Source organism: Struthio camelus, chromosome 2 (assembly GCF_040807025.1).
Source record: "Struthio camelus isolate bStrCam1 chromosome 2, bStrCam1.hap1, whole genome shotgun sequence".
Lineage (NCBI taxonomy): Eukaryota > Metazoa > Chordata > Aves > Struthioniformes > Struthionidae > Struthio > Struthio camelus.
This window is the reverse complement of record NC_090943.1, coordinates 68,354,664-68,380,854: the sequence shown is the minus strand read 5'-3', so window position 1 is coordinate 68,380,854 and position 26,191 is coordinate 68,354,664. Positions and strand designations below refer to the sequence as shown.

The window sequence follows — 26,191 nt, the reverse complement described above, 5'->3', positions numbered from 1 at the left end:
TTAGCTTGGAGTTGCAAAATGTCACATTTCCCTGAGGAAGATCCTGGAGCTACCACCTAGCTTCTACCACTGAAAAAGCAGAACTACCTATTTGGGCTGTACAGAGCACTAGACGGACACCTGCCTTCTTTCAGGGCTGTGATTCAACTCTACTGCAATTCTTAACACAGGTCCAAACAGGTCCAAAGACAGAAAACTGAGAAGAAACTCCATTACCGTTTCAGTAAGTTGAACCTTTCAGAAGTGGGGGGGAGGGGGAAATCACACCTCATTATCACATTAATTTATACAATTACTAGCTAGAAAAGCTTTGACGGTCCCCTCACAAGGATGAAGTGCTTTAAGTTTGTAAGTACTCCAGTTTAATGCAAAATGAACCCCAAAAGTAGTCGTATTAAACATATTTGCATTATATCCCATACCTGAGGCAGTTAAGAGTAGAGAGTAGTAGAGAAGATGGAGACAGGCAAGTTTTCCTGTTTCTATTCAGAGATTCACACAGATTAAAGAATGACAACTGCTGGCTTCCCAGGCCTGGAGGCTATCCTTGTGGTGGGAAAAGCTCATGTCTTACAACAACACTAAGAATAGTTCAAATCCTAGCTCCTAACATTGTCTAGGCGTGAGGAAAAGGGTGTATTTGTCTGAGATCTTGGGAAAGTGACTTTGCTAATATTTAATGTGACAATCTATGTTTTATTAGGGATCTCTAAACAGGAATGAAGCCTACCCTCTGTAAAAGATTAGGACAGATATGTAAACTTTCACGTGAAACTAAGGCAAATCAGCTCTGGGAAGGAAACTGAAGTTTGTCTCCTCTTCGTGAGCCTTCCAAAGGGGCTCCGAGCAGGGAGAGCTGGCAGCCTGACCTACGAGCAATGACAGCAGCCCCTGCGCTGAGTCTCGTGCGGCTTCAAGCTCCAAGGTGCCGTCAGTTGTCCTCGCAAGAGCGGAAGGAGCAACTGCCTTCCTCCACTGGTGGAGGCAAACCCCGAATGCGCCTCCTGCCCTCCCCACAAGGCCTGAGCAGCCCAAGCAGGTGACATTTGATTTCACTCCCTGATAAGATTGTGTCTATCCAAACACCTCCTAGTTAATGTTTCCAGGGCCCTCAGATAGCTCTTCTGTGTAGTATTTTACACAAAGCTCAACTGTTAAATGATTAACGAATTTTTTTTTTAAACCAGAGGAGAAAATTCTGCAAGAGAATTTTAGGACTACTGTGCCTGCTCTTCTGAGCACAGTACAAACTGGGGGCCGAGGTTCCGCAAAGAAGATAGCAGATCTCCCACATTTGGTGAATGACATTTAGCAGGGGGGAAAAAAATCCTAAGAGAAAACTGCCTTTTTATCTTGAGAAAAAAAAAAAAAGCCTTTGGGTCTGCTTTCCAGAAAATATTTTTAATAAGCCATGAAGACTTGCATGTGATTATAGATTTCAAAGTGGCTGAAACACATTTTATAATTTTCTTCTTTTTCTTACAGGGAAACACGCTCACCCAGCTCATTCATATTTTGAAATGACGCAACCAGCATAATTTTAAACTATGCTTTGCGACTACAAGACATATTTTTGTTTCCAAGTTCTATAACATACCTGCTTTATGTTATGTCTAGTCGCATCAGAGGTTTTATAAAAATAAACCTTTTTAACGTCACGTAAAATACATAATACACATTTACACATACTATAATACTTTTACCTATTTCTTCCTGCTTTTGAGATTCATAAACATTGAATAAAGTAATTTAAGGAGTTGTATTTTTTTCTTCTTTTACAGTTTCATGATAACATAAAAGTTTCTAGATCATAATTTTATAAGCACCATATTAGGCTGGATTCGGCTCCTGTATGCCTTTGGGAGTTTTAGCACATTGTACCTAAAACTTGACGAATCTCTGATAAGCTGAAGAACACAATAACTAAGGCAACAGGGAAGTCCATCAGAAAACTGATTCAAGGGGAGCTAAACTATAGTCCAATGTATCGTGAATTATATCTGCATTATTTTGTTACTTTATGGTCAAATTCTTAATATATTTCCATAATATGAACATTACTTTCCTTACTCCACAAGTGCATTTGTGGAAAGGTGTATCGGTAAATCAGAAGGAGGATACTGCAGTACAATCCAGCAAAACATCACGACTACGGATATATTAACCTTTCAGAGCAAGTTACAACAGCAGGAACGACATTACTGTCAAAGAAAAATGCTCTGCATGACCCTTATCATTTTGCCAAAAACAGCCCACCGTAAGAAACGAAAGAGAAATTCCAAGTTTGTACTTGCCAAATGAATCTTTTATTTAAAATTTGAAACAAAGGCGTTGCATTTGCCAAACCTTGCTACGCTTCACTGAGACCTTGCGTGAAAAACCAAAAGATCTGACTATTTGGAATTCAGATTTGATGTAAAACTTGGGCTTGTTCCCACTTAACACAAATATGAGACTGTACGTTACCTTGAAGTTCTTCAAATTAAAAATGATATGGACACAGAGCTGGGCCAAATTAACTCAGCTATGATGAAATGATTATAAAAACATGGTGTTATGAAATGTTTTGGCACTTTAAGACATGATGAATTCAGTATAACTGTCTGAAAATTGTTAAAATGAACATTACGTGGAAATAAAAAGACTAGTCTTGAAGTCAATACTTAATTTCCAAAACATTGTACTCTTGAAGAATTTAAAATACTAAACATAATGAGAACTAAAATTAAACAGATATTCATATGGAAGTATACTCTTTTTAAAAAAGTTTAACATAATGGTAGATAAATAGATTTCTAATGCTAACATACTTTAATGTTATAGACTATAGAAAATAAATTAGGTAGGACCATTTGACAATAGTGTCTGGCCTATAACGTTACCTCAGCTTGCACTTCTCTTCACTAATAAAAAAAGCTCCTCTTTCTAAAAAATTAAAAATTCCACTTATGGCTCTTTTTAAACCAAACTAAAATCATTTTTGGAAGATGTCTTTAACAACGTGGTAACTAGTGTTAATGACAACAAGGTTTGATAGTAAAAAAGAACTTATATGAGAGAGTTTTATTTTCCAGTTTGATAGTATACCACATCACATATCTGAGCATATGACATGGATAATCTCCAGCTTGAGGAACGTTCCTTCTCAGTTCCTCCACCAATGTATAAATCTGTCCTTGCATCCTCACAGCACGTGAAATTTTCTTCTAAGGGCATATTCATTCAATAAACAGCCATAACTCTATTAGAAAATACTACTTAAAGCGGTAATAGATGATTCTCAAATTCCTCCCCAGATCAGGTATATTAGAAAGTAGAAAACTCAAATTCTTCAAGGAAAATTATGTTCTAAAACCATCAGAATGGCTTAACTTAAAAGCTAAATTCGTTCCGGGTGCATTTCCAACAATCTAGTTTTGAACTGAATTCTTACTTTACAATTAGGCAGGCAATGCCCCTCTTCAAACAGAAAGTCTAATCATCTCTTTGTAACAAGTGAAACGTTAAGATAATAATATTGACTTACAAAAGAATGAAATTAACGCTGGAAATAACCAGGATAAAATGTTAACTGTTAACTTTAAAACGTTAACTTTTGTTAAAATGTTAACTTTTATGACTAGATTAGGATAAAATCTTAGCTCCATTATCCTGGTTTCTTGTATATTCAACGGTCATGCATCAATACTCGTTCATATCTTTTTGTGCATGTCTTTTCTCCCTTCCCGCTCTTTACTTTTCAACCCATCCCATTAAATTTATTAGACAGATAAATATGTAAACAATATCTATTCCCATGAAAATAGCTAATTAGGTAGAAGAGAGAGACCTTAACAGTGCATTCACTGAAAGCACTGAGCACTATCTGCTCAGAAACGCTTACTAGACTTCAAAAAACGTACCTAGGAGACAACACTTACGAACACCGGAACTGGGAAAAAGCTTTGATGGGAGTTGTGGGATGGATAGGAAGAGAGGCTTAGCACTCACTGTTACATATGCATGAGGGCCCAAATTAAGCTATGGAATATGTAAATTCACAGAAATATAAATAAATAATTCCCAGAAACAGTTGTGGTAAACAAAAAGAGAAGAAATCAGAGATAACTCTGGGAAACCTGCCTAATTTCCTCTGAGCACACAGTCTACCCACTTGGTAAGCTCATAGGGAAATCCAACTGGAATCTTCACAACTCTAAAACAGCCTTCCCCTGGGAACACCTTAAAGACACAATGGTTTTCCCAATCTGTGACCAGGAGACAACCAGACAGCTCTGGAGTTGGAACTCCTTTCCTATCCAAAAATTTCAAAACTCAGGGAGCTTTGTTCTGACCTAGAAAGATATCTTCATTTACCAAAATTCTCTGTGCAAGGGGAGCCCTTCCCCAACTAATCCTATTTCTCAGGAAATCTTCATTCTGGCATTTACCAATGAATGCTTAATTTTGAAGCCCGCAAAAGGTGTTGTAAATTTTGGAAATTTGCAATTCTGCAATCTTGTAGAATTATTAAAATATTTTTGTTATTCTTAGAACAAATGGTTATTTCAAAACAAAACAAAAAACGCTTCACTAAGTTTAAAACCCTTGCCTCTACTTAGACCAACACCTGCCAGTGTACCTGAATAAAGTAATAGGTCTTTATCCTCCACATCAACCGTTTAGTTAGGAGGACAGGTCTGTGGGTTTTTTTTTTAAATTGATTTCACTCATATTTACTGACAGAAGTGGATTTGTCACCCAAAATTCTGTTTTAAGATCAGACTTGCAGTGTGCTTGGTTCTCACCCCCTTTTTCTTTTCCTTTTTTCTGGCCTGTTCTCTCCAACCTGATTCATTCCAGTCCTGCATCTTTATCAAGTCCTTCCCCTTATCCAGGGAAACAGATCTGAAATCCAAGCATCTCAATCCATTCACTCTCATATTGCCCACAGCACTTTTCTATCACACCTGCTCCTTCTCCAAAGGACCTAAAGTCCTGCTGATTCCAGGTCTCCTCCATAGCAAACACATCTGAATCCATGCCTTTCCTTAAACTGATCGGTTAGAGCTCTGTGAAATATCTTTCTGGGCTAATCAATAAATTGGGGCCTCTTGTTTCTAACCTAAATCTCAATTCCAACATCTTTGGAGTTCTCCCACTACATCTTGGTTCCTCATCAGATCTGTCCCATGTCTTCTCACATCCCTTTTTTAGGCTTTAGTGTGGCTTAGTCTATTTGTCAACAATATTTCTATGGACAGGATTAGCCTGTCAGGCCATCACCCCATACGATGGTTTTCTAGCTCCAATTTATGGAACTCCCTTCCAGTCTTCCCAACGCAGAACTATCTGTCTCACAGTCCAACGTGCAGCACAATTTTCCACGTAAGAGACCCAGTTTTCTTCCTTCCTTTCCTGGCAGGTTCCAACCATTAAGTCTGCCATTCCTCCATAACCAGTCCTGCCCTCTTAAGACTGAAGGAACGGTGGAAGGTTTGCAGACCACAAACAGAAGAGAGCCGAAGAAGCAACTGGCTGAATGCCCTTCAAAAATGGGGTCCTAAAATTTTCTCTTTTGCCAAAACTTGTAAGTTATTCTTTACCTAGATAAAGAAATTCAAGTCACGTTCAAATCCCAGAATGGACAGTCATTGACGACATACTCGCTTACCTGAAAAATTTGTTTCAAAGAGAAAAGCGCCCGTCTCAGCTCCCGTCCATTGGAATTGTAGAGTTTTTCTGGAAAAAAGATAACAGCATGAAGATCAGCATTAACAAAACTGACAACATTGCTAAAAAGGGGCACAGATTGCAAAAGGGTTAGCGGGAAGAGTCATAGTGCCCATTTTCCATTAGGCAGACTGCTGCCAAAAGTAAGCAAGTTTCTTGTTCATACATACAGTGCTTGCCCATTACACAACATAAGTAAAACCAGGATTTAGCTGTGCATAACTACAGATAACATCTCCCAGGTAAGTTCACTGTAACTTCAAAAAGATCAGCAAGAATCAACACTCTAAGGACATTTCAAGAACAGCTAGAAATACTCTTCTTTCTGCATTAAGGTTAAATTTAGAGTTTATTAAGTGCCAGATTAGCATCAAAAGACCCAACTGAAAGCGCTCTCTGCTTTTGTTATCAAAGCTAGAGTCACTGAATCCCATCCTTGCCTGCCTTCCCTCTTGACATTCTTTTCCTGTGCTCTCATCTTCCTATTGTTAATTCCTTTCTACAATTGCAATGAACATTAATACCAAAAATAGCTAGACAGTCTGTTCTAAGCATAATTCAAAACAGTGTTTTATCCTCATGAAAACTTATCTTGATCTTTTTCTAAGAGAAGCTGAAGCATTCTTTTCATCATCCAGATTGAAAATATATTGCCATGTTTATTCTCCTACTACCAATGCTCACAGAAAACAATTAGAGGTAGACAACAGCAACTTCTCTGCTAGCTTTCTATATCCTGCCATAACATTTGTACCTTTGGAGGATGTTTGTACTGTATGCCTGAAGTTTATTATTGTGTATTAGGAAGTGTTTTGTGACTGTGCGTGTGGGTAGGAGCAGAATGTAACTAAAAGTCTACTACGCAGAGATATATGGCAGAGAGAGACTATATTCAACAGTGGCCGTATACAATCCCAAATTTCTCTGTGTTGGATTTTACTACTTTAACGTAATATGAAAGCAATTACCAAAAAAAAAAAAAAATCAAATCTTTGGGATCATCTGCCATGACACACACACTCAAGATCACTGAAAGACCTATCCTGCAACGGGGAGCAGCAGTGGCCTGCAGTAGCTCAGGAGATCAAAGTCAGCATGCCTATGGAGCAGGAATACAAGAAAGCGAAACATTAACCCCTGCATTTTCTTTCTTACTTTCCCTTGTCTATTTCCATTCTAATTACACTACAAAATGACATCAAGTTTTACTGCCCTTTTTCTCAGTTAGTTACAAAAAGGCATATCATCTGAGGATTTGATGCATTTATAACTTGGTAATCGTTTTTCACTTCAAACAAAGAAAGATGGTTTTAATTTAAGACAATTGTTCCTTATTCCCAACAGTTGCCTTCAAGCAAAGAAAAAAAGTGAAGTAAAACTTACACTTTTTTGCAAATCTTGTAAGTAATTTTGTTCTTCTCTAATTGCCTTTGGTTTCAAAGGTAAAATGTGTAGAATTGGCAAAACTTTTATTGCTAAAAGTTGTCTCCTTCCTTGCACTGTTTACAGCGTCCTGACAAAAGGATTTCACTTCAAGCCATAAACTTAGAGGCATACTTTAATTACTCTAGCTTAAAAACACACTGGCATGTGAAACTACATTTCTTGGCAGGATAAAGAGTAATTTTGTCAGGAAAGCTTACACAATAATAAAGATCTTTTAAGACCTGTTTTGTCAACTTCACATGCCATATTACACAAAATATTCTTCTTTGAAAGATACCTCCATCTGGCATTTGTTATTACTAATTTCCCTCTATTCATAATTCACCAACATTATTATGAGCAGAGTCTCCCCAAACAAGGCAGCACATTATCATCTTAATTAAGAGAGGCACCATGTCTTAAAGCGCTGGCAACTTTGTGCACAAATATCAACATTCTAACAAATGCCAGCTGTCGGGGGCGGGGGGGGGGGTTCTTTTTCTTTTTTTCCTTCTTTTTCTCCTCTTCCCTCAACAAGAACACTTCTCAGCCCAGCCAGGGCAGGGGGAGCACTAACACAGCGCTGTTATGACACGATAAGGCCAGTTGCTGCCACTGAGCCATGCAGATTTTTGGTACATCTCAAAAGAACAAAATTGAACAGTATTTGTTTTCCCCTTGTTCTTTTCAGAGTATATCATCAACCCACGCCACTAGCACAAGCAGTGCTATGGTGTTCAGACGCAGCAAAAAAGACAGAATTTGCTAACTGCAGCTAAAAAAAAGGATCCGTCACTAAAAAACCAACAGCTACTGGATGTACCAAGTTTTGCAACAGCAGCAAGCAGACAGAAGCATATGTTGCAAACACTTGAACTGGTTTGACACCATTTTGGAGGAGCAACCAATACGATATCTCATCTCATTCCTGATATTTCTTGCCAAGGCACAGCTGCACAAAGCGAATTAAAGTTCACAGCTCCCTCCCTCGCTTGGAGTTAATCTTATTGAACCAACTCAGAAATACAAGTTTCTAACCATTTTAACTTATATTTTTGCGCACATGCAACATACCGTCTACTTAAGTCTTGGCACCCTTTTTTTATAGCGCTGGCAACCATTAGAAATGTTCACGACCACTATCCAAGGAGATAAGTGAAACAGTCACACTTCAGAGTTATGCTACATTAGAAAATGTTTTGGTTTAGTCTACTTCAAATCAGGGTGAAGTTCATCCAGGATGGGAAAGCCTGCATAAGCCAAAGTACCCCAGAGATCATTTTATAAAAGCTTATATTTTTATTGACTTTCTGTGGGGTGTTTTGCAGAAAACTGTAAATGTATCTACCAGATCTGGGCTGAGGGACACTTGGGAAGCAGCTCCCAGGCCTTGCAGCATTCCCATTTGCCAACAGCAACTTGAATCCAGCACGGGGGCCTCGGTACCTGGTCCAAAAGGCCCCCCCCCGATGGGAACTAAGAGCATGAAAATAAATCAACAGAAACTGAAAGACAACAACAATCAGTAAGCTCTTTTTCCATGGCAGAAAAGTACAGAGGCGATCGTAATTCCCACAGGCGCATCCCTGACAGAGGCTCCTTTAGCCAAAACGAACCACCCTTAGGGTTTTGAAGCACAAGTCCAAACTACCACAACTGCTACCGCCACTAGAACAAAAAATACGTAAGCAGCTCCTAGGCCAGCCCAAAACCTACCCGCCACCTGTCACCATAGCTCCCGATCAGGTTTGTCAGGTTAGAAAAGTTCCTTAAAAGGATACCAGGTAGTCGGAGGCACAACATTTGATCGGCAGAATTAAGGAGCTTGTATGTACACTTGAATATTTTTGTCCGGACTATGTTGTGCCACAAACTGAGCCTTTGAATTTCATGTAAAACACCAGCTGCTACACCTTTCCCTGAAGTTTCATGATTGTCACATTATTTTGTTAAAATAAGCAAAGAAACAAATAAACCAGTCCCCCAAAAGCACTCATGTCCTTCTGCAGATCAGGTACAGTTTGGAGACACATTACACAACTTCCATAATGTACCAAGATTAAAGATGATAAATTAAGTCAGAGTTTGAGATATCAACTTTCCTTAAAAAAAGGAAAGAGGAATGTCTGCAGCTGTGAAATTGGTTTAATTGCAGACTTAGAGATGAGAGCAAATTCTCCTGGTGGTTTCCTCAGATGTTAACACTAGAGGGCACTGCTTATTTCTTTATTTTAAGAAGGAAAAGGCACTCTGTCCCTTCAGGGCAGCTTCCCACTGACTGAGCAGTAGTGCTCAGGATGCCAAGCTGGCACTTCGGTGACCTTGAAACCCAGCTTTTACTCGTAGACTCTAGGAAATCCTGAGAAGTTAAAAAGCATCAATCAGCATTGCCAACTTCAAACATTCAAAATCAGAATCAACTCGTCTGAAACAAAGCAAATACAAACCCGGGTACTATTAGAAGCTTAATTTTTATTTTCCGCTTTTGTAGCAACCAAGAGCCACATTTGTTAAATCATTCTTTGCATCACAGGGCCGAGATATGTTTCCTTAAAAGCTCCCGAGATTCTTAGCTCACCGCTTGTCTGCCCGTCCCAGTGCTCTAGGCAGAACACCAAATACCACCAGACTCGTGATATAAACATTCACACGTGACAGGTAGCAACCTAAATGGACTACTTTTCTTCCGTTAACAGCACTTTGGGAGTGAAAATGATTCACATTAGAAGAAAACCATGATTTATTACTCGGCTTCTGTAAAAATAACTCTCCTAGAGAGAAAAGAAAAATAACGCACACCAGATGAAAAGTGATTTCTCCAGATGAATCTAGAGAGCCTAGTAATCACTGAGGAGGTGAGGCAGTTTGGTTTGCAACTAGCATATTTTCAGAAATGAAGAGAGAAAGAGAAGCCTTTTAAAGATTTTCATTTCATCTTACTGCTGATAGCTTTCAAAGGGTACTATATATTTTCCAAGACGACCTTCAGAGGATCGAGTCTCACTGGGTATTCATCTCTTGACTATAGGGGAACTGGGAGTTTTTTAAGCAAATAATAATTTACTCTTTTACTCTTAATACAATCATTGACTTTTCTTCTACTTTCTATGGGAAAAATTAATGTTTTCAATCCACAATAAAAAACAAAAAATGAACTGGCTGAATATTGCTTGGTGCAGTCCCATGTGTAACACCTGACCTCTGACCGACCGGGTACCATTCTCCTCCCTTCCTCTTCCATCACACCCATTGAATTAGTCCCTAGGATATAGTAATTTATGTAGCATCAGCTTTTGAGCTATTGGCAAAGGCTAGTGAACATCTGGCTGAGCACAAATGGGAGTTGCTCTGCTTCACTTGCTGCTGCCTGAATGACCTCCACATTTCCCATCCATGCCTCTTTTCTTCAAACTATAATGTCAAGATGAAGCTCCTTTCCTTATAAAAACATAAAAGGGAGATTAACTCTACCTTTGATTACATTAGCAGGGTAGCTGGTGCAGATCTAATTAAAAAACCTTTTAAATATTTCCTGCCATTCATTTCTAAAGTCGTTGCATGGGACAGAAGTAGCCATGTTCTCTGGCTTCCACTAAGCGCTAGAAATCAGGCCAGCGCTTGGAAACTAAAATCTTATTTCTTGTCCTTGCAAAAAAGAAAAAAAAAATTCATTAGTCCTTACAACGAAGTAATCGTTAAACTGTCCTTCAGAATTTAAATCAACTGCTCGCAAGTTTCCACCAGTAGTGAAGGAAAAATCAAAAAGTAAAAAATAAATAAAAAAAGGTTTCAATATTCAAAAACCTCGGTCGTCTTGTGAATGATGAGTACCACACTTCCAAGTTCATTACTATGCTACTTTAATTTTAAGTGGGTCTTATTCTACCTCAATCAGTGGATTTACACAGCTGTAAACCTGGGTCAGAACTGGAGGAGCAGAGCGGTAAATCAGGCTGCAGCCCTGAAGACGCACTTCAGGGAATAACCCGAGAGGCTTCACTGGACTCTAAAGTGGGCCCATGAGTACATATGGGGTTGCAGATCTATAAAATTACTGTATATAAAACTAATTAGTGCAGCGTGCCATTCCCTCACTGTATGTCAAACAAATTAAAGCGCTGCTCTAAGAAAAGACCTGGACCAATGCCAAAAAGAGGCTCTCTCTAGTTTTGTTTTTGTCCACAAAAGCTAGTAATAAATCTGCTGGCAAGACAATATACTTTCCTTTTACTCCCGACCCCCTAGAAAATATACAGAGAGGGGATTCATTCACAGGCACACTGCCCACTATTACATTAATGTAACTGCTCCTTCTGCTGAGATTACTTAGTTATACATATTACAAATCTTCAATTTTTTTTTCCTCGAATGTGATCTTATTTTCTCCGTATAAATATATTTTTATGCATTCTTTAGTGCAACATGTGTCACTTTTAAACTCAAACTATATATTCCCCGGCTCACCTGAGGATAGATGATTAGCACTGAGTGAGGAAAACTAGTTTTTAAACGATAAAGTATGATCTGACGAAAAGCAACAGGCTAAGTCCAAACCGTACTAAGCCCGGCAGCCGAACGCCAACTGCTGCCTGCGTCAGCGCTGTGCGACTCCGCTGCGTTGCCGGGCCACCTCGCCAGGGATGCGCTGCAGGCTCCCAAGGAGCACAAAACCTATTGCAGCTCATTTGCATTCAGGCACAAAACAGCTGCCGAGTTAATTATCCGGGAAAGCGCGTCCCCTCCGCTTGCAGAGGGGATGGAGAGCCTCTGTGGCCAGAGGATCTGGGGACGCCTGTATATGAGAAGGGCTTGCTGCGAGCCTGCTTCCTCATTTCCTTTCTCTCTAAGGGATCCCCAGGCGGGGAGTGGGAGCAGAGGAAGGCACAACCCAGCCTCAGATACCCCTTCCTCCAAAGCAGGGACAATTCCACAGCGGGAACTGCCCTGGGAGTGAAAAGTGCCTGATACTGCTGTACACTCATCCTTATAGAGTTTCCTGCCTCTCAGAGGGGAGAAGTTTGCTTTCCTTTTGCTGCAAGGAGCAAATGGCAAGGGGGGAAGAAAGAAAAAAAAAAAAAAAGAGAGAGACTGCTAGATTTCCACAAGGAGAGACTACAGGAAGGAAATCCCATTTTTAGGAGAAGGACTTGAGCTAACCTTCTTTGGATGCTCCTCTGAAGCACCAAAAATGCTAGTTTATACCTCGAGTAGATTAGTAAAAAACTCTCAGGGTAAGAACAATGACATATTTTAAATTCAGTGGCAAATGTATCCCCTCCAGATGTCAATATCCTCCAAACTAACTGTACCTTGACTCCTGCTCCTACATAGCCACAAGATATGAAAACAGATCCAATAATTTGGGGGAAAAGGAGCAACAACAAGAAAACTCCAGAGGACTGAGGAGAAAAGTGATAATCTTGAGGACAAAGAAAAGAGACATGGAGTGACAAGCAGCAAAAACAACATGAAGAATAGCACAGAAGACCAGTGAAGAGAGTCATTAAGAAGGAGAATAGTCAGGAAAGCTGACCTGACCAAGGTGTGGGAATTTGTTACTATATAAACAACAATGCCTGAAGAAAATAGTAATGCTTAAATGTTCATCTAAGGAGAAGTAAAACTTAGGAATTAGGGAGCATGGAAAAACTGAATGAGAAACTGAATCATTCATGTAAAACACAAGAGAAATATTCTGTTCAGGATAGGTCCTTCCCCCTGCAACTGCATCATGCCCGAATGTCCTGGAACCTCCTCCACCCTTTCCTCCAAGTTTTACTCAATACTTGAGATTTATTACCAACATACAGCAAAACTACAGCAAAAAAGTAGTCCACTGAGATTTAAAAGCAGTAGCCTTTTCTACATAGAGCTGGTAGAAGGGACTTTGCAGTCTTCTACATCTTCCCTTCCAGAAGCCTAACAGAATTAAGGAGATCCCTCCTCTCAACCATTTCTTCCAAAATTCTGATTATTCTACTTTGCTTCAAGCAGAGCGTAAATGTGTCATGGATAAACCATTAGCAAGAGCTTCCTCCTTACAAAGCTCTAAAATACTGTTTCTTGCCTCTTGTACACCAATCCACATGCATGTGGAACTAGGAAGAAGAACATTTATCATGCTGTCCCTACACACAAAGGCAAATAAACGCCAATGATTTACACTAAAGAGAGATGCTAAAACACAGCAAGCGTTTATACAGTTAAGTGCAACAGGAAACCTTAGTTCTCATCCGCTGGATCCTGTGGGTTAAGAATATGGACCTTCATCCTCTCCATATTTTACATTGTGTCATACTAAAAACAAGGGAACGTTAAAAATTGATGGAGTAAAAACTTCCTTTCTCTATACGCTTGGTGCATCAAGGTCCTGTCTACTTATAAACAACTGAAAGGAGGAAATACAGGGTGAGGCTGGCTGTACTCAGAAAAGGTAAAAGTCTACCTCTAGTTTTATACCTTTGTGTTTGCAACTGCATTGCCAACTCTGTTCTGCAGAAAACTCTCTCAGTTGACTTCTCTTACTGCTGTGGGGAAAAGGACATAAACAGTAAATGAGCCCAACAGCAGCTTTTACATGTAAATTCTGAAGTAAGAACTATGACAGGACAGAAAAAATTCAGAATCAACAGGGAACCGCACTAACTATGCCGAAAACAGCAGCAACAACCCTAAGATACTTGAATGGCTCAAGCATTTCACTTTTTTAAAAAAAAGCAGGCTTATTAAGATTGGTTGTCTTTGGAGAACGAAGAAAACGTAGGAGCTGTTCACCGCAGAAAATCTGTTTTGAGAGTGGCTTTTGTGGTCAGGCTGGCGCTGGAGAGCTCTCAGAAACTCTTGCCCAGCCAATGCCGCAAAAAGCATTTGCCCTTCTTCACAAACTGAAAGCTATGAGCAAGCAGGGATAGCAAGCCATTTCTGAATCTGCTTTTTGCCTTAGTCCACTGCAGCTTTTCTTTCCATTTCCAAACTACTTCTCACACTCACTCACTCCTTCTGTTCTTGCGAACTAGAATACAGAGTTCCCCTTTAGAGCCGTATTTCTGATTAGTAGGTATCAGGCTGGATAAGTTAGAGCACATGTGGGGAAAGCCTTTTCTTCAAAATAAGGGCAATGAAGCACACTGTGTAGGTCCATGAACAAAGTGCGGATCTAGAACAAATTGCTCAAGTCGGCCTTCCTTCCTTCCTGGAAAGGAAAAGCAGCATTAGAAAGAACATACTCGAAAGTTGCAGCTTTGCCAACACATTAACAAAATAAAGATCCTCTCCTTCAGCATTTTCGCTTTGGCCATGGAACGGGCAAGAGGCACTAACCTGCTCTTCAGTTCTGAAGTGCAGGAAACAGCATTTCAGCTTGATAACTTCAAAGGAGCGCATTTTTAGATGTCAAAAAATGCTATGACTGTTCTTTTGAAAAAAGTCAAAGGGTTACAGAAAGGAAAAGGCTATATAACACAAGGTCAAATATTACAGCACCATACTATAGAAAGTGGTGATGGAAAAGACTTAAGAGGTCATCTTGTTCATCCCCCTACTAATGCAAAATTGTTCCCTCGAGAGTAATACAGTAGGAAAGTAGCAGTTATACTAAGATGTAGGTTACATAATTCAAAAGAATGGAGCCAGGGAAAATTGCTAGAAAAGAAAATAATGTAGAAGAACTTATTGTTGTCTTTAGAGATTATTGTAACTAATCTGAGGCAAAAAAATAATTATCTAAAAAAATATATAAGTCAAGGCAAATCTTTAATGTTTGTTTCAGTTTTACAACTAGCTCTCTGAACTGCTGGACTGTATACTTGTGCTTGAATAACAATACATATCAGTACCTCTTGGATTACAAGTACTTGGTAATATTGTGCTAGTCATAATTTGGGTTTTCTGTTTTTATTCCACTTTAAAAACTTTGCCAATGTGCTGCCTTGCATACTCAAGAAGTATTACTAAGCCAATAGCAATAAGCAAACTACAGCACCCTATCCAAAAAAAAAAAAAATTTATTATTAGGCACACACCTGCTATCCCTAGAAATATGAATGCCTTATCTGTGCTGACAGCTTGGCAAGAAGCAAAACACCCAAGTGCAAAGAGACCATCAATTTGTGCCAAGAACGTGAATGAGCTCCTGAGCTTCAAGTCCAGGCCAAATTTGATGGTTGCATAAGACACGCCAAAGTATGTCAGCGCATCCCTTTGAGACCAGGGCACTCCAGTGGCCCAGTCCCTCCTCAGGAAGTGCGTCCAGTTTTAGCAGGCTACGGACCTCAGAGGCTGCTGCCTCCTAAGCAACGGTATGTGTTCAACCCCCTTGGAGGCTCTGCAAAGATTTAGACACTAAGTATGGACCACTCAGCTGATAATAAGGCATCAGCAGCAACTACTATGATAAAGCTGTCGCTTCTCAGCCGAGTGCTGCTGCTGATTGCAAAGGCATTGCAAATCTTTAAGTGCCCAAGTCTGTGTTACACGTACACGTGCGAGACTTCTCCATCTCACAGCCATTCTGCTGGGGGAAGGCGCTCCCACTCAACTGTTTTGAATATTCAGAGCTGCCAAGATCAAGTATTCTCCACACAGTCCTCACATACAAGCCACAGTATGTGCACCAAGAGCCACAGCAAGTATTACAGATCAATATTAACTCAGTATCGCCAACCATAAAATCATAAAAATCCACTGTGGAAAGGTTCTAGAGAGGTCACCCACCTCCCAGTGTGGCTTCACCTCTACAATTTTTCCCCCCCAACTAATTTAAAAATAGAACAAGCAAAAACGTCAATGGAAAATCGACTGCCTCTGTGAGATATTCCAAACTTTCACTCCACTTACTATGGTTAAATTGGTTTGCTTTTATTTTACCCATTGCCCTATATACAAAACCAAAACCAAAGCCTGGAATAGTCTACTAAGCTGCAGAGCTCTAAAAGCACAATAGCATAACCTGATGCCAGAGGCTACAGAAGTCCAGTGCTGGGATGTGATTTTAAGGACTTGTATCTCCCACCCTCTGCCCTGGTTACAGCCTGCTTTTCTGTGACTTTAGCCAATAAATGGTGCAACACACCTGGAGTTTGAACCTCGCCAGCAGCAGGAGCCACAGAGAGGCGAGTAAAGGGCCAAGTGTGGCCCAACACGCTGCCCGGTCTGCTTGAGGCTCGCCCTGACAGTCTGCCTAATTTGTAGTCTGAACTGCTGATCTCTGCATCCTGATTAACACTAACAGCAATTGCTCATTTGGGTCATATACCTTACAAAAGTCCAACAACTTCTACAGCAGCAGCAATATAATGCTGAGCTCATCTGCGGTGCTTTGGGGGTTTCTTGGGGGGAGGGGAGGAGGAGATAGGAGAAGAAATCAGTGAAGGGGAACAAAAAGCAATCCGAACACTGCTGTGGAGACTCAGTCAATAAATACACCTCTTATTAAATTCCTTAAGTTCAGGATGCCTGACTGGAGTAATCAATCCAAGAACATCAGACCGCACAAAGCTTCTGTATGCCATTCTAAAAAAAGAAATCAATAATACATACTTTCATAGTATTAAAGAATGAGCATCACAATCTTGAAAAGAAAAGGAGATCTGATCGTCCTACGGAAAGCCTCTAATAAAATGGTGCACACGTTTTCAGGTGTTCTCTGGATTTAATATTGTACAAGTATATTTGCTCAAGTTGAAAGCTGGTGCAAAAAGATTCAACCTAGAAAAAAAGGAGAAAGTAAATGTCCCCCAATTTCTCCAAAAAATTACAAATACATACTTCTCAGAATTTCTAATAGTCACTTGTACGTTTTCAATATTACACTGATGAATAATCTGTGCCATAATGACAAAACTAGAAAAAATACAAATACTCTGCATCTTGCCAAGCTATTGTAATGTATAAGCAAGGAAGAGCTAGCCACTGACACTGACTCCGCTTACCAAGCCGATGCAAGTTCTGGAAATCATTATATCGATTACGCCAATCTCAACGCTAGCACTAAATTATATTTTTGGATATTAACGTTAGCTTATAGAGCTATTCTAAATTAATCATGACTTTCTGCAATGAGTCTAATAAAAAATAACCAACACAACATTAAAAAATATATATATCGTGAAGGGCATTTCTGGTTTTTTTGTTTTGTTTTTTTTTTAATTCAACACCCATCCTTAACAAAAACTGTCTCCTTTGAAATGCAAAGCCCGAGTTGCTCCCACTGGCAGCAGAGGCAGTGCTTCCTATTCACTGAGAATAAAAGCTTCTGGAATAACACCTAACTATGGAAAAATAGAAAAACTCCACTCATTTTGAGACTGAGCCTGACTGGAAATATGTGGCAATACTTCAGATAGCACATGCGTTATGTCACGTTATCCTTCTATAAACTGGGTGCTAAATGACCCCCTGGCACCTGGTTTCACTGATCACAAGAGAACAATCACACAGGAGTCCCTACAAACAACCAGGAACCCAGGGGCAGCACAACTGTGCTTAAATTCTGCAGGACTTAATCAAGCTGAAGCTAAGCTACATCTCCGTAAACTAGAATTACCAAGGCAGTTTAGAAAAAGATTTCTAAAATGCCCAGCTCTAGCAACAGATTTGCGCCTTTCTGAGATAAAAGTTGCCTGATCCCTTTCCAAGAAGTGGCACATTGCCCATTCCAGGAACCAGCTCACTTCATCCACCTCACATTACGCAGAAACTGAGGCAGGACAGAGAGACGCTGGAGCACTCCTAGCTTCACTTGGACTATTTCCTGCTTAAGGGGTCCCCCTCCACCCCAACTATTTTTCTAAAAATATAAAATAAACAAGCAGTCATTCAAGCCATTGGCTTCCTTTCCATATGGCTCAGCTCCTCGATGGTTCAGGATAGTTTCTAGGCAAAGTTTGAAATAGTCACGGAATACGATGTTTGCCGCTTAACAGCTAAGCGAACCAAACAATCCTGTTTAGCACTGGGAAACCTATAGGTCTGCATTTGTTAAAAATAGTAATAATAATGAAAAGCTATTTCTGAAGCATCTTCGAAAATTTTTTCTTTTAATGTCCACAGAGAAAACACTGTCCTCGCAGTGCTCTCCAAATACCAGGTATCATTCAGTTATACTTTCAAACATTCCTGAAGTGCTTTTTTTGTTTACTGCACTTGGTCTGAACTTGTTTAACACATGCTAGCATTATTTATCTGAAGTCATTTATCACAGTTGTAAAACATCTGATACCAGATGGAGGTTTTCCAGTATATCATGCCTTACACTTAATTCCATCACTGATTAATTTCTGCTTCCATGTAACTTGACCAAAAGCACAGGAAAGAGCTCATCTGTATCTATTTTTCTCTCTTCATTGTTATGGATTTTCATCACTGTACGTGAATGGTACTAATCCAGTCGCTGTAAAAAAGTTCTACTTATCTAATTAATCAGGAGAATATCAAAATTATACATATTCCCCTTCCCTCCCTTTTTTAAGAAGGATCCATGTGATAATAAAAGTGCAGCTTAATTGCCGTGCAGATCAGAAACTATAACTCATCCTATAAATACAGTCAGCTGCCATGCAAAATATAAGGTCTGCTAACACTGCTTCCTTCCTTTCCTCCCTGCCCATGAAGAGCACCGTAGGACTCCTGACTGCAGAGCCCCAGCCTGGCCCTCGGCAGTCTGGTGCAACATGTTGGTCTCACACAACCTCCAAAGCAACTTCAGAGCCCTGCAGCACAATCCAGCACAAGAGATCTAAATTTTTCATGAAAACACCCTTCTGTTAATGCTATTAAAAGCAAAGACATTCATCTCATTCAAATACGCATTTGATCCATGCTCTTCTGGTTCCCTCTTCCTTTGAAACCATTTGCCCCAGGACTAGCTTCAGCACTGCCCAAGCTCAGTCTCTTCAGCTGCCAAACAGACCTAACAAGCAGCACCTGACTTCTGCAGATGTTTCCAGTTTCAAGGCCATTAGAAACTTTATAGGCCTTCTCTCAAGCCTTTCTTTCCTCTAGCAATGGGTTTTCTAATGGAAATTTAAAATTAATTTAATAGTTCAATAAAACTTTTTCCTCTTTTTAAACTTCCCATTTGTCAAAATATTACTTGCGGATCTCTATTTCAGAGACTCCAAAATGCTGAACAAAACCATAATCAAATGTAGGGCTGACTGAGCAGACATTTGACACCAAGGCTTTCCTACTTCTCTCCTACTTCTCCCCCCTCCCCAGGCACCCCTATATACACACACACACACACACCCCTATACACACATATACTTACTCATCTGTCCAGATCACTAGTCCCATTCCATATTGCACTTAGGTTATAAGAAGAACAAAAGTTTTTGCTTCCAAAATAACTCAATCCAGAGTTAGATCAGTTTCACAAAAAATTTACACCAGTTATAAGCAAGTGAAGCCTCTAATTAACTCCCCCAAAATGCCAGATTTTTTGTGTTACTGTTTTTTCACGTTCATTCTCAGCTACAGGCATTCTCACTGTTCAAAGCATTGGTAGTTCAAATACTGCAAATGGGATCATTAGGGATGGCTTTGAGGTTCATCAAGAGCAAGATACACAGCCACCAATAATTATGCAAAAGTTATGCATACATCAGCGCGTTCCTCAATCTTTCTTCAAACACTGTTGACAATGCATAAGTATTCTTATTGTAAGGAGTTCATAGATCCATAGAATCACTGAGGTTGGAAGGGCCCTCGGGAGATCAGCTAGTTCAACCCCCTGTTGAAAGCAAGTCCAAACAGATCAAGTTGCTCACAGTCTTGTTGAGTTCCAGTTACCTCCACAGACAGAAACTCCAGCACCTCTCTGAGCACTCCTACCAGTGTTTGACTAACTCACGCTGAAAAGCTTTTTCCTAGCGTCTCATCAGAATTTCCCGTGTTCCAACTTGCTCCCGGTTCCCCTTGTCCTTCTACTAAGCACCTCTGAGAAGAGTTCAGCTCTCTCCTCTCTACACCCTCCCAGCAAGTAGCCGTGGTCAACAACCCAATCCCTCCGAGCCTTCTCCTCTCAACACTGAATAAACCCAGTTCCCTCAGCCTCCCCTCATGTACCCATGCTCCAGCTCCTGGCAGTCTCGGTGGCTGTCCACTGGCCTCCCTCCAGTACTTTTATGCCCTTTTTGCACCATGGAGAGCCCAGAACTGGGGACAGTCTCACAAACACCAGGCAGAAGGCAAGGATCACTTCCCTAGACCTCGTCAGTAATCTCTTGCTAATACAGATCAGTATGGGGTTGGCCCTCTTCGCTACAAGGATGCCCTGCTGACTCAAGTTCAACTTGTCCCCCAGGACGCCCAGGTCTTTTTCTGCAGAGCTGCTTTCTAGCTAGCTGGCCCCCAGCCTGTACTGTTGTACAGCATTATTCCCTTCCCCACACAGGACTTCTGTTGAACCTCCTGAGATTTCCACCCCCCACTTCTCCAGCCCACCTGAATAGCAAGTCTAGCCCTCCATCATATCAACACCTGCTCCCTCAATTTGGTGTCTTCAGCAAATCTGTTAAGAGTATATCCCATCTTATCATCCATATCATTAATAAAGATTTTAAATAGTATTAGCCTTATTATCAGACTCTGGCAAGTCTAACTAGCTACCAGTTGTGGAATATCAAGTGATGCAACTGATCTTGAATTGTTCATCTCCAATGATATACTCTTCTACCTATCTGCTGATATTCATGCACAGTTTCTCCTGGAAAGCAACTGTATAGGGCGAGTAACTTACTGCAAAGCAAAAGCCAGTCACCTACTGCAGAATACTCATAGCCCCGCTGCTCAGACATGAATAATTTCCAATTTCCTGCTGTAGGGTAAAAGCTTACAGCTATGGGCAGCAATGTATTTAGTGACCAAACTAAATGATTCACTGCTAGTTACTAAGGTCATGAAATTACAGCTCCTACCTCAGCTGCAACGATACACAACCTTGGCTACTTATCACAATCACATATGAATATAACTGTTCTTGAACCACAGAACTAGCTTAACAAAATACATAAGGAATAGTTGGCCCAATGAATGCTGGCAATCATTCAAGGTTCGCCTTGCAAGAACACTCATGGAGTTGTGTACATCTTTCATGACTTCACTGAAGAGAAACAGTGATAGACTTTTAAGTAGACAGATTTATTTACGATGATAGTGTGCATGAAGATATAATTTCTCTTCCTCAGCTAAGAGGTAATTTACTGTTTGTCTGGAATGAAGTTTACATGGTTCTGCTGTAATTGGTTGTTTATAGTCCAGCATTCCCTAAAGTCTACTTGGTTCATTTGAAGCATATGAGAAGATGATACTCTTCGTTTTTTAGAGAAGCACAAGCAGAAAAGGGGTGGAGAGCAAAGTGGACTAGCACATGCTTCATGAGTTCTTTTTTTTATTATTTTTTAATGTTATCGTGTTTCATTATTTATTTTAGCTGACTCCACAGCTGACTTACCTTCTGCTCCAAACTACATCCTTTGGGGCCATTTCAGTGATGATTCACATGTAACGTTCATCAACGGCGTCCAAGAAAGCACAGCGGCACTTCTACACGAGAGTCAGGTCTTTATCCAACTATATGGAAGAGTCAATGCCCACAGTCTGAAACCTGGGCATTCAAACGGGTGTGCTGAGTAGAGCCCTGGGAAGGATTTCCCCCAGTGAGAACTGTAGCTTCTAGTACTTTTTGGCTTTGCCTTGCAGTCTGAGCCCACCCCTAGAATTACTTGGCTTAATCTCTCTTTCTAACCCCAATGGTTTCTCCTGTTACCTCAGATAAACCAAATATAAGTATATATTTCCTAGAGAAATTAAAACTATCAACAGGCAGTCTTTTTACGACATCCATTCATCAAAGCCTGTTTGATGTTACACCAAACCTGTGTGTCACAAGAGCAGCAGGTTTCATTCTGTGATAAATCATCTCTCAATATAATGTCCTTGATGAGATATTAAGGAAAAAAAAGGAAATATTAATTTATCTTGAAGCTTGCTACATTTCAATAGAGATCAATTAAGGAAAACAGCATGACAAAACCAAGCAGCTTTCTGGACAACGGACGTGATATCATCATTTTATAACTGGGATAATTTAGAAAGGTTAGGAAATGCCTTCCTGTTCACACACCTGAGAGGAGGAGGATGTCCTTTTATACACACAGGATGCATTCACTACCTGATTTCCATTCCCAACTGTAATTAATTACATGTTTATCAACATCACCCATCAAAAGATAAAAGATTCTGTGGCACTTTCCCCCTCTTTAACTTCTCAAGGACAAAAGCTTCTCACAAAAAAAATTCTCATTCCTTCCTGATTTGCAGCCCTGTACTGAAGAAAGATACAGCACCTATTTTACAGGGACTTTGTAAAACCGAAAAGCACGGACTAGCATAAAGCTATCGGCCCACACTATGAGTTTCTTTCATGCAAGAGTGTTTCTTATGAGATTCCTGATACAAAAAAAAATCCAGGAACTCCTGCAAGTCCAAACATAAATGTCTAATTTCACTTCCACTAAGATGGAAGTTTCATCTTTAATTTAATAGGGTTAAGTTCGGACTCTTACCATGGGAACAGCTTACAGTGGGGATCCTATCCTTTCTATATTTTGTGGACTCCATGGAGGAAGTTTGATAAATGGTTGCCGAAAGACTGAAAGCCTTCTAAAAAGGACACAGGTCCCAAATGTGTTCTTGGAAAGACTGCACATGCTCCATAGCATTTCCAAGCCAATCATTTGAAAGGAGTGTTTTGTCTTTTGCAGACCTATTCCCTAGAAATTGGAGATGGATGGTCTTAATGTTCCTATGTCCACTGCTTTTATCAATGCAGGATCACTTCAAACTTTTTTTCCTACACTTCTTTCAAATTATGCAGGTGATGGGACTTCTACAAACTTCTTGACAAATAGTTCCACAGACTAATGTATGTCACTAGTAGGAAATTTATTCTGAAATCTAACCTCAGTTTTACTGTGTTCACCTCCACTTTCTCAGTTCTAGTTAACATACTTGGACATTCACCCTTTCTGCAGTTTTATTCCTTTCACATTCTGTGTACAATCACTTTATACTTCCTGATTCTAAGAATCTTTATCTTATTTGGAAATATTGATTTTTCCCTGTGACTTAGAAGGTAAGTGAGATGGCTTTGCTTTTTTGGAAACTAGCTCAACTGCTGGGATTAAAGGGTTGTGATCACCGGCATGAAGTCCAGCTGGAGGCCAGTCACTTATGGTATACCCCAGAGGTTCATACCGGGACCAGTACTGCTTAACATCTTCTTAAATGACCTGGATAATAGAATAGCATGCACCCTCAGAAAGTTTAGAAATGATATAGAACTGGGGGGAGTGGTTGATACACCAGAGGGTTGGGCTGCCGTTCAGTGGGATCTCAGTGAGCTGGAGAAAAGGGATGACAAGGATTTCAAGAATCAATAAAGGGAAATGCAAAGTCGTGCACTCAGGGAGGAATAAACCTGTTCACGAGTATAGGCTAGGGGCCAACCAGCTGGAAAGCAGCTTAGCAGAAAAGGATCTGGGAGTCCTGGTGGACACGTGGGCCAGCAATACACTGTTGCAGCAAAGGCAGCTCACAGCACCCCGGGCTGTATTAGGCAGAGCATTGCCAGCAGGCTGAGGGAGGAGATTCCCTCCTGCCCCCCCCCCCCCCCCCCCAACTCAACAGTGGTGAGGCCACATCTGAAGTGCCAGGATCAGTTCTGGGCTCTGCAGCGCAACAGATATGAACTTGCTGGAGCAAACCCAGCAAAAGGCCACAAAGATGGTCAAGGGACTGAAGCATCTCTTATTTGAGAGGCTGAGAGCGCTGGAGCTGTTTAGCCTGGAGAAGGGAAGGCTCAGGGGGATCTTATCAATGTGTATAGATATGTGATGGGAGGTTGTAAAGAAGACAGAGTCAGGCTCTTCAGTGCTGCCCACTGACAGGACAAGAAGTGACGGACATAAATGGAATTTCCTGTACTGCAGTTTAAGAACAAGAAAAAAACATTTTTACTGTGAGAGTGGTCAAACACTAGAACAGGCTGTCCCAGAGCAGCTGTGGAGTCTCCAACCTTGGAGCTATTCAAAACCTGACTGGGCAAGGTCATGAGCAACCTGCTCTAGGTGACCCTGCTTTAAGCAAAGGGGCTAAACCATCTCCAGAGGTCCCTTCCAACCTCAGCTAGTCTGCAATTCTGTGAATACACTTCAAGCAATGCTGCATAGTTTCTCATCCACTTGACAGAGATGAAGAATACACATTCTACTTTAGATATACATAATCAACTACTTATTGCAAAATTGCTAAGCCCTAGCCATCGTTTGGAACGTTCACTTCATAAATTTACCTAGTATATGCACTGCAATGCACTGCATGAACAAACTTTGGAATCAGATCCTGCAACTGAAAAGTAAAAATTGTTGTGCTTTCCATGATTACTGAGTACATAGTAACTACTTTACTGCTTTTTATTTTTCTAAACTCCTGCAGATGGAAGATCCTTAATTTTTCCTTTTTTTTTTTCCTCTCTCTCCATTCTTTGCATTGCTCATTAATCATCCTGACACAGGTATATTGCCGTGCAGTAAGAAGCAAGCGAACAACTAGGATCTACAAGAATATTAAAAGGACCAGATCCTTCCTTTAGAGTACCTAATAGATTCAAAAAATGTAGTTCAAAAAATACCATATGTACTACAAGAATTCACTGTTCCTGACAAATCTGCACTTGTTTCCTGCATGGTTTCGCAGTCTCATGCATTAACAAATTCTTTTCTCAAAGAGCTTTGTGAAGCGACATTATGAACTACATAATCACATTTTAAGTTGACTGCAGAAATTGGTTGGTGTAGACCTCAGAGTGAGTAAATAAATCCCTGTTTGATCCCATTTCATGAATACTATGTGAACGTATTTGTTGTCAGACTGAATCCAAGTACGGACAGAATTAAAAAGGAATACTGCATGCACAGCTCAGCTTTAGCTTTCAGATACTCAAGGGAAGGTTATAGGAAATACTGTATTTTCTGTCACATTTTTTTCCCTTATGCTAACAAGGAGAGAAGGGTATGGGGGACTGCAGCTATTGCTAGACTCTTCCTAACAATCTCGGTCACTATTTTCTTGATAAAGAAGAGGAGAACATGCAAAATCATTCCTCTCGTCTGTTTTATAAAGAAAAAGTTATTCCTTTCAGCAAGGACTTCCCCTACACAAGGGTGCTGACACTGAATAAAAATCTCGTCCGTTTACATGGTCATCAAAATGAGCTGAATTCTTTTGCTGCAGACCCCAAACATCCTTGCTGGTGTCAGCATGAGCCGCCAGCATTTAAGCAGAGAGCTGAAATTAGTCTCCAATCACGTGCAAAGGAGGATAAAGCAGATGATGCATGTGTTACTGCAAGTCCTCAGAACAGCAAAGTTTGGGTCAAGAGTCAGCCTGAAAAAAGCCTAACACTGTCACCATAAGGCAAGAGGAGCTGTTGCTGATTGACAGGAGTGAGATCTGTCACTGCCAGAGCTAGGGATGGCGGTGCGCAGAGCACGGCCTGCCTGCGAGGGCTCTCTTGTGCTGGACACCCACGCGGGGCGCTGGCAGAGGAGCTCTGGAGACCCTCCTCGCAGAGGCTGGCCCAGCTTCCTGCGCTCTGGCTGCTGAAGGAAGGGTGTTCTCCTACTGCTTTTTGCTCAGGGTATTTTAGTCAAGCCGTTCACAGGTACAGAACAACTTTGTGCTCCCTACTTTTTTTGTAGTCTTATTTCAGAGTAGAAATTTGCCTTGTCCAACAACACGCATATATACAGTAATTATTTTTAAACTCTGTGTAAAGCCACTAGAAAATAGGAATGATAACTGGACATGGGTACAGTAGAGCGCTCCAGCAAGAAAAAGTGAGTTGTACGTTTGATTATATTCTATTACAGTCAGAAAACACCAAAGCGTGGTTTCTTAGATGAAACACTAGAATTTTTATTACTTCCTTCTACAGAAGGAAAATCATGAAAAAAAATAACCAGCTACTCCAGGTTGCTTCAGTGGCATTCTC

At 40.5% G+C, this 26,191-nt stretch overlaps 1 protein-coding gene and 1 long non-coding RNA gene across 10 annotated transcripts in view; one reads left to right on the top strand and one right to left on the bottom strand.

Annotated features, from left to right (window-relative positions):
- LOC138066380 (uncharacterized) overlaps positions 1-924 on the top strand; it is a 37,919-nt gene extending 36,995 nt beyond the window's left edge. Inside the window, exons 3-4 of the long non-coding RNA XR_011139805.1 lie at positions 5-223; positions 704-924. This is a non-coding gene — a long non-coding RNA (uncharacterized lncRNA). The remainder of the gene's footprint in view (positions 1-4; positions 224-703) is intronic.
- Positions 1-26,191, bottom strand: part of FHOD3 (formin homology 2 domain containing 3) — a 414,657-nt gene that overhangs the window by 214,486 nt on the left and 173,980 nt on the right. For all 9 annotated transcript variants that reach the window (XM_068936172.1, XM_068936173.1, XM_068936165.1 and 6 more), the window contains one exon: positions 5,654-5,721. In XM_068936172.1, coding sequence (XP_068792273.1) covers positions 5,654-5,721 — 68 coding nt within the window. The remainder of the gene's footprint in view (positions 1-5,653; positions 5,722-26,191) is intronic.